Source organism: Zootoca vivipara, chromosome 10 (assembly GCF_963506605.1).
Source record: "Zootoca vivipara chromosome 10, rZooViv1.1, whole genome shotgun sequence".
Taxonomy (NCBI): Eukaryota; Metazoa; Chordata; class Lepidosauria; order Squamata; family Lacertidae; genus Zootoca; species Zootoca vivipara.
This window is the reverse complement of record NC_083285.1, coordinates 56,830,674-56,843,680: the sequence shown is the minus strand read 5'-3', so window position 1 is coordinate 56,843,680 and position 13,007 is coordinate 56,830,674. Positions and strand designations below refer to the sequence as shown.

Here is a 13,007-nt window from a genome sequence, read left to right as displayed (position 1 = left end):
TCAATGGGACCGGAGATGCAATCAACCAACAGAAGGCAAACCTATAAGGCAGAATGTAAGTAAAAGATAAATAAATTAGGGTCACAGCTAGTCAGTATCCATTTTGCAGAATAATGCGCTTGAGTGTGGAATAACAATCGGGCACAGTTTATAGGAACAAAGTCTGGATATAACTCATTGGAGCTAATTAATGAGAACAACTCCATACTTGCTCAAATTCCTACCACTACAATGTACTGTATCATGTAAGGCAAGAATGTTTTACTACAACTCAACATCATCCTTGACTGTGATCATGCTGGCAGGATCTCATGGGAGATGAACTCTTAACAGCATCCAAAGAGCCACAGGTTCCCCATCTCTGTTGCAGATGACAAAATGTGCTCATCAATCTCAACTTGCTGATGTTGGAAAGTTCACAAGAGTTATGGCCTATGAGAGGCATATGGTTTCACACCCCAAAACACCAGATGTGGATCCAAACATAGACATCAAAGACGGCTTCTCCCATATCACCCCTCACCTCCCATGTGCCCAGGAAATTTGTGGCACTGGGCAATGCCATCCCATTCTCAACTGTAGGAAAAAGCTCGTCTCCAGCCTGTCGGAGGCAAAAGGATCACACCAACAATCTCCAAAACATTTGGTTTAGTTGGCATTAAAGATCTCTCCCATTTTATCCTGACACTTTAAAGCAGGGGTAGGACTCCTGTGGCCCTCCAGATACTGGATTCTATCTCTGCTCTGTCAGCAGAAGCCAGGGCAAGGACTCCCAATAGCACAATGGGGCTTTTCCCCCCCATCTCCACATGCCCCCTGCCACCACCACCCCAAAAAACATGTGCACTCTGGCGGGTCAGGATAATCCCAAGAATAGAATGATAGAGGAGGAGAGATTGAAATGCTCTCTTTAACGCTATGTTGAATTCCACCCTAAGTCCACAAGCAATTCATAATTAATTTTTAAAAATCCATTGTAATAACGGACAGGAAGACTAGCACAGTATTTGCTGGAAACAACATTGTAGCATAATGGAAACAGCACTGGTTATGATGAATGCAGATCAGAAAGGAAATTGTTGCTTTCTTGCATCACTCATTGTCACCATCTGTGCTCCTGGATCTGATCAGGGAGTGACTCCAGGGAAGGGAAGGCAGTCAGAACTAGCACTGGCATCGACAGTAACTTTACAAACTGTGACTTTAAGCACCTGTGTTTGAGCTTGCTTTTCCCTCCTCCCTCCTATTCCTTTTTCCTTGTGTGTCATGTCTTTTTAGAATGTGAGTCTGAGAACTGGTTTTTGTAAGCCATGCTGAGATTCTTTTTGGCTAAAGAGCAGGGGAATTAATGCTGTAAATAAACCCACAGACCCCCTTCTGGAGCCTGTTTCCATCTCTGAAGCACTGGGAGGTGTGCAGAGCTGCCGAGCTGTTCGTATGTGGACATCTGCATCGACATTTTTGGCAGATGGATGGGTCCAAGTGGAAAGGTTGGCACAGCAGGGTGAGAAGTTGTTCTTAAGCAGGAGCTGTGTGCCATTGCGGGAACTTTGCCGTAACACCACTCTCACCTAGATACAGATTCTGCTCTCTGCCTCGCCCTTGCTGTGCCACCCAGCTGCTGTATGGAGCCATAAGCAGGAGTAACCTTTTCAACTCTCTCGCACTGGAACATGCAGGGGCAATTCTAATTGGTCTCAGGGATCATTAGAGCAGCCTGTGCATTTTTCAGTGGGAGTTGAACTGGAGTTTAACTTCTCAACAGCCCGGCTTGGCCCTCACACAGATAATTCAGCAGGATTCTTCAAGCGAATTTTATGCCACACTTTTATTTTTAACCCTTATTTATCTTTTGCCCTAAGAACAGGACTTTTTTTCCCAGCTCCAGCACCTCTCAGGTGGACACCATTGTCATTATAAGAGAACAAGGGAGGTGTTCACAGTGAGTTCCGGCACCTCTTTTTCTAGAAAAATAGTGCTGTCTAAGAACCATTAATTTGATGCAGGCTGGCAGGCCTACAGTTATGACTTCCCCACTAAGAATTATAGGAAGTGTGGTTTGTTCAGTGTGCTGAGAGACGTTGTTGTTGTTGTTGTTTAGTCATGTCCGACTCTTCGTGACCTCTTCGAGAGACGTTAGGAGACCCCTATTCCTCTCACAGAGTTACAGTTCCAAGTGGTTTCAATTCGTCTTCCCAAGGAATTCTGGGAATTGTAGCTCTCTATGGGGAATAGGAGTCTCCTAACAACTCCCAGAATCCTGCAATTCCCAGGATTCTTTGGGGTGAGGCATAAATGTAAGGCATGAGTCTGGCACTGCTGCATTAAGCAAGTATTCCTGACATTTTCACATCACTTTCCATATTGCAAAATTTGGGTTAATAAGTTTGTTGCACAAGACCTCTGAATCAGACCTGAACGTAGAAACCATCTGGGAACACCTCTACTTCAGGGCTCAGGGTGAAAAACTTCAGCATAAATATCTGGTCATTTGTCTGCTGAGATGGATTTTTGGGTGTTGACTATGAACCCTGATTTGATGTATTATTTACTCAGTTTGGGGTGAGGGTGTCGCAAAATATGGGATTTGTCCTGCAAAACACTGCCAACAACTGCAAAACTTTGGCACCGGTTTGGAGGGGGGTTCCAAATTTGGGGGTTTATACTCAAGTAAGCTGTGTTTTTCCATTGTCTTCTAACTAGTTGCCCAGTGAACTGGTGGAGACTGGATGAAAACAGCATGTGACCTCTGAGTTGATAGTGTGACAATGCCAAGTATTTGATACCTCAGGGATCTATTATAGTGTCGAGGTTCTGAGGGTTGTTTTTCATCTACCTTACATCAGCATCACTTCTCCTTGCCCCTGAGGAAGTAACTCTATAAGAGAAAAAGAGAATTGTAGCCAACTCCGCTTCTCTTCTCCAAAACTCTGGCAGAGTACATTTGCTTGCACATCAGACCAAAGCTGTAAAAAGATGACTCTGGACAAAAATTCTTGCCTTAAGATGAGCGATGGAAACAAAATCCCTTTGATTGGGCTTGGTACCTATTGCCCTGATGAAGTAAGTCAACTTTCTTAAGGTTTTCTTTTTATATCGCCTTTATAGGAAATTTGCTTTCTCACATGGAAAGCCAATAAATGGCCACCCTTTGTGATGGTTTTGCAGGACCCCTCCCAAGGGTCAATCTACATGTCATTCCATGAAGATGTTTGAGTTTTACAACACAAATAGCTGCTGTTGGAGAGAGCCTGATCAGGATCAGAGCCACAGTGGGAGGAAAATGAGAGTTTAACCCTTATCCCTACACCACGGACCCTGGCTACTTACCCATCCCAAGTTGCTATTTGTATCTCTCCTGATGCAAATAGCAATTTCATTGTGTGTAGAGAGGATGATTTTTGTCATGTCTGTGGCAGACAAGGGTGTATGTGTGTGTGAATTTCTCCTGCCTGTCCACTATTGTCCCAGTCTGCAGGTATTTGTATGAATGAATTTATTATTTCAGTCATGGACCAGTTCCAGCTCACATACAAAATCAGGGAAGTCATGGAACGCAATAGGGATACATTTAAATTTGCAGTTCGGTATAACAGGGAGGGTACAGATATAGCAGCAATTAAAATATATAAATTAGATCTTACTCACTAAAATATAACCTGAAGTTGACAGGTATTTGTATTTGAAAAATCAGTTGCATTAAATGCAGTGATATCTTTATTTCACATCGGTTTGCCCTACATTTTGCAGAATGGCCACTGTTACAGGTGCCTCATTCTACATTTGTTGTTGTTGTTTAGTCGTTTAGTCATGTCCGACTCTTCGTGACCCCATAGACCAGAGCACACCAGGCACTCCTGTCTTCCAATGCCTCCCGCAGTTTGATCAGACTCATGTTGGTGGCTTCAAGAACACTGTCCAGCCATCTCGTCCTCTGTCGTCCCCTTCTCCTTGTGCCCTCAATCTTTCCCAACATCAGGGTCTTTTCCAGGGAGTCTTCTCTTCTCATGAGGTGGCCAAAGTTTTGGAGCCTCAGCTTCACGATCTGTCCTTCCAGGGAGCACTCAGGGCTGATTTCCTGAAGAATGGATAGGTTTGATCTTCTTGCAGTCCATGGGACTCTCAAGAGTCTCCTCCAGCACCATAATTCAAAAGCATCAATTCTTCGGCAATCAGCATTCTTCAGCTCTCACTTCCATACATCACTACTGGGAAAACCATAGCTTTAACTATACGAACCTTTGTTGGCAAGGTGACAAAGAAACCAATATTTTAGTGTGGCAGCACCCACATTTTGGAACTCCCTTCCTATTGACACTGGTATTAACCATTCTGAAAGTGTGGCCAGAATGCTTTTCAATTATGTGAAAATATTGTTTATATAGCTGCAATAAATCCTGGTCTAGCAGAGAGAAAAAACCCTGTTTTTTCACGTAACCCTCCTGCCAAAGTGTAAGTGAAAATTGCTGACACTATTTGTTGTTTTAACCACCAGGTTGAAAAAAGCAAGTGTGAGGAGGCTATAAAGGTAGCCATCGAGCTTGGCTTCCGCCTTATCGATGGAGCCTTCATCTATGGGAATGAAGAGGAAATTGGACGAGGGATTAATGCGAAGATTGCAGATGGAACTGTGAAAAGGGATGAATTGTTTTACACTGGAAAGGTCAGTAAATATTAATTCCTGTAGTAGTTGGTTGATTGGTGGACAGGCTTTGCTTCTACCATCCTTTCCTAACAGCTAAGGCCATGGACGCTTGGGGCATGGGTGGCGCTGTGGGTTAAACCACAGAGCCTAGGGCTTGCCGATCAGAAGGTCAGTGGTTCGAATCCCCATGACAGGCTGAGCTCCCGTTGCTCGGTCCCAGCTCCTGCCAACCTCAACCTAGCAGTTCGAAAGCACGTCAAAGTGCAAGTAGATAAATTCCTCTGACGGGAAGGTAAACGGCGTTTCTGTGTGCTGCTCTGGTTCGCCAGAAGTGGCTTAGTCATGCTGGCCACATGACCTGGAAGCTGTACCCCGACTCCCTCGGCCAATAAAGCAAGATGAGCGCCACAACCCCAGAGTCAGTCACGACTGAACCTAATGGTCAGGGGTCCCTTTACCTTTACCTTTAAGGCAATGGAAGTTCATTTATTCAACTCAGTGGTTTCCAAATTTTACTTCTTTCCTTTCGGAATCGACTTGACTCCTGAGGAATCCCTGTGTATTGTAGACATCCTCACCATTGCCAGGCAGGAAAAAGGACAACTTTGGCAGTTGTGCAACGGAGGAATTTCAGAATGTGTTGTCATACATGCAACAACTGATGAAATCCCTTCTCTATACAACTAATGAAGCCCAACAAGACAATGACCAAAATACACCAACAGCATACAAATCAATATGGCTAACCTGATCCAAAACACCCACCCACCCCACTCACACACAAAACAAAGACCACCACAGCCAACCACAAAGGAACAACCATACCCTAGGCCAACCCCAACATCTCTCACCACCAAAAGAACACAAGCAAACAGCAGAGAACCTGCACAAGCGAAGCTGACAAAACCCCCCACATATATTAAGTAAAATAGAAACACCGTCACCCACCCCCACCCATCTCTCCCCCATCTACCTCTTTCCCCCTTTCTTCCCAATGTATCAACAAATGAAACTGATTTGTAAAAAATGTTATGAGAGACATTGCATATATCTTTGTAAATCAAGAAAATCTTTAATAATAATAATAATAATAATTAATAATAAACTAATGAAGCTGCAAGAGCCTGCTTCATTTTGTTTTTACTTGGCCGCCCAACATTACTCTGAGAACATAACTCAGGTCATTTCCAGACAATCTGTTTACTGAGCATTCATTTGGATTTGTTTGCAGGGAGGTTATGCAAGATCAAGGGCAAGCAATTGATATCCCGCACTTTCTAGTGCACTTTCCTTGCTGCAAAAAGTTTGATTTGTTTTTCTTAGAAGCAGATTTGCACCAGAGCAGCAGAGCTACTTGAATTGTGCAACCTGAATTTTGCAGTTTGCCATTGAATCCCAATTGCAAAACTCTGAAGATGCCCTTAGAGATATACCTAACATTATACTATGTCTTCCCATTGAAATGGAATCTTCTTGATGGGCAAGCAGCCTGTTAGGGAAGGTTGTTCATCATTGATGATCATCTTGCGAAACTCCTAGGGCTCCCCCTGACCTATTTTTTATTAATATCCATCCTGTTTTGCTATGTGCAAAAAACTTAGGTTAGACTATTATCTGGTCTTTACCAAGCATTCATTCTGATGTCTTTCTGGTGAGGTAATAAAGAAATCAGCACTTATCCTGATTTGCTCATGTGGTATTTACAAGTCTTCCTGTCAAGTATTTGTTCATCATTGCTTTCCTAACTACATAAAGTCTTTTGAAGGAAAGAAGAAAAGTACAGTGGTACCTTGGTTCTCAAACGGCTTAGTTTTCGAACAAATCGGCTCCTGAACACCGCAAACCCGGAAGTAAGTGTTCTGGTTTGTGAATGTTTTTCGGGAGCCAAACGTTCGACACAGCTTCTGCTTGAGTGCAGGAAGCTCTTACAGCCAATCAGAAGGTTTTCGAACAGTTTTGGGAGTCAAATGGACTCCCGGAACAGATTAAGTTTGAGAACCAAGGTACCACTGTAGATTTGTTGCACCAGTGTGATAGAGTGCTTTAATCTGCTTTAATTAGAGTTCTTATAATTCTCTGAAAGTCTCGAAATATAAACTCTTAATGGATTCTCTTCAAAACATAGAACCAAATAAGCAGAAGTCTTATAAGTCTCTGAAAGTCTCCGAAGACTATGTAAGTCTTTGAAGGAAGCAATATATCAGATTCTTATCTGACGCAAACAAGCTGTAAAGCTTTGTTTTATGGTGTCCAACGCTGCTGAAGTAGTCCACAAACAGTCGTAGTGAACAGTGATTCTGGATATAACCCACTGTTTCGTAATTCTTCAGCACAGCAGGATATTATAATGCTTCGTTTTGTGAATGAATATGTATGAAAATATCAGTGGTCATAAAGTTATGTGCTGAAGAATTACGAAACAGTGGGTTATGTTTGTGGACTACTTCAGCAGCGTTGGACGCCATAAAACAAAGTTTTACAGCTCGTTTGCACCAGATAAGAATCTGATATATTGCTTCCTTCAAAGACTTACATAGTCTTCAGAGACTTTCAGAGACTTATAAGACTTCTGCTTATTTGGTTCTATGTTTTGAAGAGAATCCATTAAGAGTTTATATTTCGAGACTTTCGGAGAATTATAAGATTTCTGTTTATTTGGTTTTGAAGAGAGTTCATATTTTATATATTTCGTTTCGTTTATGATTGTATAGATTTCATAAAGAGTTGATATTTGACATTGTATTATTGCATTGTTGTACTTGCTCATACGTGTTGCCTTGGATACTACTGATAATTGTTTGCAAAGTTCTGGCATGTGCTTGATTCCCACCCACAATATATCCCACCCTCATACCAATGACAAACTTAGTTGGTCTCTAAGGTGCTGCTGGAAGGAATTTTTTTTAATTTTGTTTCAACTGCATCAGACCAACACGGCTACCTACCTGTAACCACAATATATTGGCAGTCTGGAAGTGCACCTGTTAAGTTTCCAGCGAAGCCAAGGTGTCTCAGAACCCAGTTTGAAAGCCATTGTTTTAAGAATGTTCTCTTTATAGGAAAGTTAGACTATGGAAACTGCAACTGACTGGTCCCCTACCTATATGGAAAAAAAACCTCAGTGCATTCTCTTAATAATTTAGTCACATATAATTTTACACCTGGAAAACGAAACACCCAGGGTCCTTTCTTTTGAGGCAATAAACCAATAGCACATGATGTATGCTCATTTAGTTTTAACTCTACCTGGGAAGATACAACCTTTGTGAAAAAGAAGCTATGATAACAGTCATACGGATAGGCAGAAATTTATCTGACACAATGGCCATTGAAATTAATTGGAGTGTGTCTATATGCTTCAGTAAGAACCATTCATTCTGAAGGTGAACTGTATCCATGTTCTGTTGTTTGAAACCCTTTACAGCTTTGGGGCACCTTTCATCGCCCAGAACTTGTCCAGACAAGTGTGGAAGAATCTCTAAAGAAACTTAAACTTGATTATATGGATCTCTTTCTTATTCACATGCCATTTCCTCTCAAGGTAATTCGTGCGCCCCCTCACTAGTTGATGAACCAAAACCAAACTTTCCTTTCTTGTAAAATTCTTATCTTAAAAGAAGAACTATATATTAAGATGGATTTACTGTTAAGCGTACACATTAATTGTTTTGATCAGAAACATACCCATGTTGATCTCCGAAGATGACTAACACAGAGACATAGAGAGAGGGAGAGGGAGAGAGAGAGAGAGAGATGATGCCAATACTGTTTCAAATGCTGGGAGCAAAGTTTTGAATCGTATGCAACTATCCTTCACACTTTAGATGTTCTCAAAATCAAGGAAAAATAAGTAGGGTATTTACCTACCCATGACCGCTGTCTTTAAAAGGAAAAGTTTTAGTGTAGAGATGAAGTTGGATCACATGACAACTGTTTTATCAAGTGGCTAATGTTGTCTCCTCTGATGGGGAGCAGTTCTCCAAAATCTCAGAGGCTTTTTTAAAAAAACTTTCTTTAAGTCCTGTTACCAAAACCTTTTTTAGCTGGATATATGGGAACTGAACTTGAGGGATGGAGGGAACTCCCACTGGTACCAATGGGAGCAAGACCACTCTGAGTAATAGCAACCTAGAGTAGGATTTTCATTGAGACTGCAGTGCAAGAGGAAAAATGTTACCCCTCACAGTACTCTAGTTAGAGCTAGTAACTGTAAAAGTAACAACAATCGCAATAGAGTTAATTTGGTTCTCTGTCTAACTCTGATCAATGAAGTCATAAGTGTGCACTGAAGTATAACTGTAATAACAGAGGAGTGTATTTACCGTAAATATGTGATAAGTTGCATTCCCTCACCAATTAGAAATTGCAGGCAGGACAAGCCCCATTTGGACCACAAGGGGGGGAGGACATATAAAATAATCTACATCTGGAAACATATCTTAACCTTGTTTGCAAATGTAATAATCATAATCAACTAAATGTAAAAAAAAGTCAAAGCTTTCATTTTGTTTAATCTGCTTTTACAATTGTTTCCTGATAACGGGTTGTTTCCAGACTGACATCACAAACCAGCAGATGTCTACTCAGAAATAAGTATCACTGAGTTTGATGCAACTTACTCCCAGGTAACTGTGTATGCAATAGCAGTCATGCTTAGAGTCAAATTAATGACTAGCTTAAGTCCCATTGCTTTCAATGGGTCTCTGAGCATAGTTAAGTCTAGCCCTAATGCTAATATTTATAGTTATCATCCTAAGCTCAAAATTGTATGCCATCTCAAAGGCATTAAGGGGAAAGATGGGACGTAAAATATTTTAATAGGTTTTTGGTGCTGTTGTTTCTATGTTGAGTAAAATTTTGTTTTTGTTTTTATTATTTTAAAGCCAGGAGCCGATCCGCTACCAAAAGATGAAAGTGGAAAGCTGGTCTTCGATGACATTGACTTGTGTCAAACCTGGGAGGTGTGTATCATCACTGTTGTGTAGCAACAGCAGGACAATCCCCCAAATCAAAACTGTACACTTATTTCAGCAGCATAATTTACACAGCCTGCTTTGTTTATATACTTTCATCATCTTCTGCAGGCCATGGAATTATGTAAAGATGCAGGTTTGGTGAAGTCTATTGGTGTCTCCAACTTCAACCAGAGGCTTCTGGAAAAGATCCTGAACAAACCTGGCTTCAAGTACAAGCCTGTTCTCAACCAGGTATAATTCTGGGATCCTCCAGATGACTTGTTTATTGAGCATTTATTCTGATTTGCTTTCACAAGGAAGCTTGCATTGAGGTTATATGATGTTCACTCATTACTGAGCATTCCTTCTACTTTGCAGGGAGGCTATATGATAGTGAGAATTCATTCTGATTTGCCTGCACAGTGGTTATATGTCTTCCTTTCAATTGATCATTATCCCATACTTCTTTTAGTGCATTTCCTCTTCACTTTCCAAACTGCATTAAAAAAATTATTTGTTGCACTGGAGCGCTTAAATTCACTTTCATAGCACAACCCTAAACTTTCTGGTATGCAACTGAATCCCTCCCACAAAATAGTGAGTGTGGAGGAAATATCTTGAGTATTGATCTGTCTGTCACATTTGTATTCCAGCCCTCCTCCAAAAACCTAAGGGCAGCCTACCCAGGGGCTTCTCTATTTTAGCCTCACAACATGCCCAGTGTCGTAGTTTTGGCTGAACGGTAGTGACTGGCTCAGACAGTTTTATGGCCAGAGTTTGAAGCCAGGTTTTCCCAATCCATTTGTGATATTCTATCCGTCACTCTACCACACTGGCTTTCCTGAATAAATGCTCATTGGTCCATGACATGACCAGGAAAACCCATCCATTCATCCCCCATAGCTTGTATTGTTCTGTGATTGAGGCTAAACTAAATGGGTTTTGAGAGTTCCCTCCAACTCTGTGACCCTCTGTGAAAAGGGGCTGCCAGAGCAGGTCCTTTGTTAAGTCAGTAGTAGCCCTGGCCAGGTTTGTGCACTTTTGTAAAGTAAGTCAGAGTCAATACGTCACCATATTAGTTGTAGATCAGTGGTTCCTAATTAGGGGTCCACGGAATACACCCAGGGGGTGTGCAGCCCCATCCCTTGCCTCCCCCCCCACTAATTTTTTTGCATGGGAATATCACAAATTTTATGGTCTGTTTTAGCGCTGTGAGATTGGCCAAAATCACACTGCGATAATGATTCTGGCCCAGCAATCCGCAGCAATATACCACTCCTCACGCGAGGCAGAGCAGGGCAGCCGATTTCAAGGCACCGTAGCACTACCTTCCCCTGGCACCGAGGCAGAGCAGCTTTTCTCAGTCAGCAGGAAAGCAGCAGCAGCAGCCACAGTGGATGTGCGTCTTCGCTGGCTGCCAAAACTTTGCCTCCTCCCCCCACCCATCCGATTTCCGCAGCTGCTCCTTCCCTCATCCCCACGCCTGATCTCCAATTTCAGACATTGGGATATATCAGAATATCACGATGTTGAAAAGCAGATATCGCTCAGCCCTGGTCTGTTTTTTTAGTATACCTAAAATCCTTTGCTTTTTGTTAAAAAAAATGCTTTGCAGAAGCAACCACCATAGTTATCAAATTTTTCAAAAGTAGAGGGTCCTGAGGGTTTTTTTTTTAAAAAAATTTAATAATAATAATTAGGGGGTCCTCAGTAATTAGCAAATTGGGAACCATTGTTGTCGATACTTCTAGAAGGGGATCAAAAGCACTGACAAATGAAGGGTGTGGGGGGGAGCGGCCTGCCCCGGGTGCCATCCTTGGCAGGGTGCCATCGTGGCTGCCCCCAGGACACGCACCGCGCAGCCCCCGGGATGCACACCACGCCCCTGGGACGCATGCCAGCCATGGCCCTGCCTGTTCTCCGCTCCCGGTGCTGGAGCATGTAGCTCCGCCACTGATCAAAAGAGAGCAAGTTTATTCTTGCCCCTTCCCTGGGTGGAGATGCTGTCATAAAAGTATCTCTCTGTGTGAAAGGGTATCCTGCAATCCAGGAATCTCAATCTTCCCTCTTATGCTCAGCCTCTATATGATGTGTAAGTAAACCTCCACATTAGAGAAACTCCGCAAATCTCCAGTGACCTCATTCAAAGGAAATGAACCCCCGAAGCACACATTGGAACCCCAAAAACATCTCAATGTTCAGAGATTGGTGCAACAATATTAACTTGCTTTTTGCTCCCTGTCTGAATTACATTCGGGGGGAGATTGTCTGACAACAGGAGATATATTCAGAATAATGGCTCATATATTTTATCGATGTTAGAATGAGGAGCAGGACTGTGTTGGCTAGCTCTTTCCCTGGCACCTTGCATTTTAGCTAGCGAAATGTGCGGTGACATTTCCTCATACAACATGAATGTCTGCCAGGAGGAAGCCTTTGCAGGCGCATCTATATGCCTGAAGGCTCCCATGCAATCTGGAAACCCAAATGAGCAGGGATCCACATTACATGGAAATCTTCATTCTGTCTGTTTAGACACCAGAGGACAAGGCTAGTTTTCTCCCTGCTCACACAGTGATAGAATGCAAACGCTGTTCTTCCAAAAGGAGGTAAAAGACTTTAAAAATAAATAAATCACTGAACAAAGGGGAGTGAGATTGCATCAGTGGAAAGTGGGGGTGTGGGTTCTGAATTCACAATAACTGAGGGCCCTGATCATGCAGGAATCCTGGCCACAGTGTATCCACATGGAGCTCTGTTCAAAAATTCCATTCCAGATGTTCATGCCCATTCATAATGCTCTGTGTTCGAGAACCAATTTATTTTTGTTATTTTGTAACAAGACTGTAAAGACTGCTCCTCTAGACCGTGCTTCTTACTCTTGGCTTGTGCACAAATTCTCCACCAGGTCGAATGCCACCCTTATCTCAAGCAAGCCAAGCTGCTGTCTTTCTGCAAATCAAAGGATATTGTCCTGGAAGCTTTCTCTGCTTTAGGATCACAGAGAGACGAGGCTTGGTAGGAGAACTTTGATCATTTATTCCAGTATTTCAATGATTAGCCAATAATTAACCAACAATTGGCCCTGAAGATGTGGCTGAGTTACAATTCCCGACAGCTGCAGCAAGCATGCACAATGGTCAGGGATGATGGCCAGTAGCAGCTCAGCCAGAGGTTCCCCATGCTTGTTCTAGTGTAGCAATTAAGGATCAGAGAGGAAGGAGAAAAAGTGCACCATCAAAACCAGGAAGAATATCTGATCCAAGATAGCAAGTATGGGATCGGGGAAGGGGCACCAAAGCAGCACCTAGTCAAAGCCATACAGAAATTAGGAGAAAGGAATGTGTGCTTAACAGGCGTAGATGAATCTGACAATTTGGGTTTCTCCTTTTTCTTAAGTTCCAGTT

At 42.4% G+C, this 13,007-nt stretch overlaps 1 protein-coding gene across 1 annotated transcript; it reads left to right on the top strand.

Moving 5' to 3' along the window:
- The first annotated feature begins 2,976 nt into the window (after positions 1 to 2,976).
- On the top strand, positions 2,977 to 12,622 carry LOC118090915 (estradiol 17 beta-dehydrogenase 5-like). Its single transcript, XM_035127287.2, has 6 exons — positions 2,977 to 3,063; positions 4,496 to 4,663; positions 8,070 to 8,186; positions 9,529 to 9,606; positions 9,730 to 9,852; positions 12,509 to 12,622. Exons 1-6 carry the CDS (start codon positions 2,977 to 2,979, stop codon positions 12,620 to 12,622), a joined length of 687 nt encoding a protein of 228 aa, XP_034983178.2.
- Positions 12,623 to 13,007: the final 385 nt, after the last annotated feature.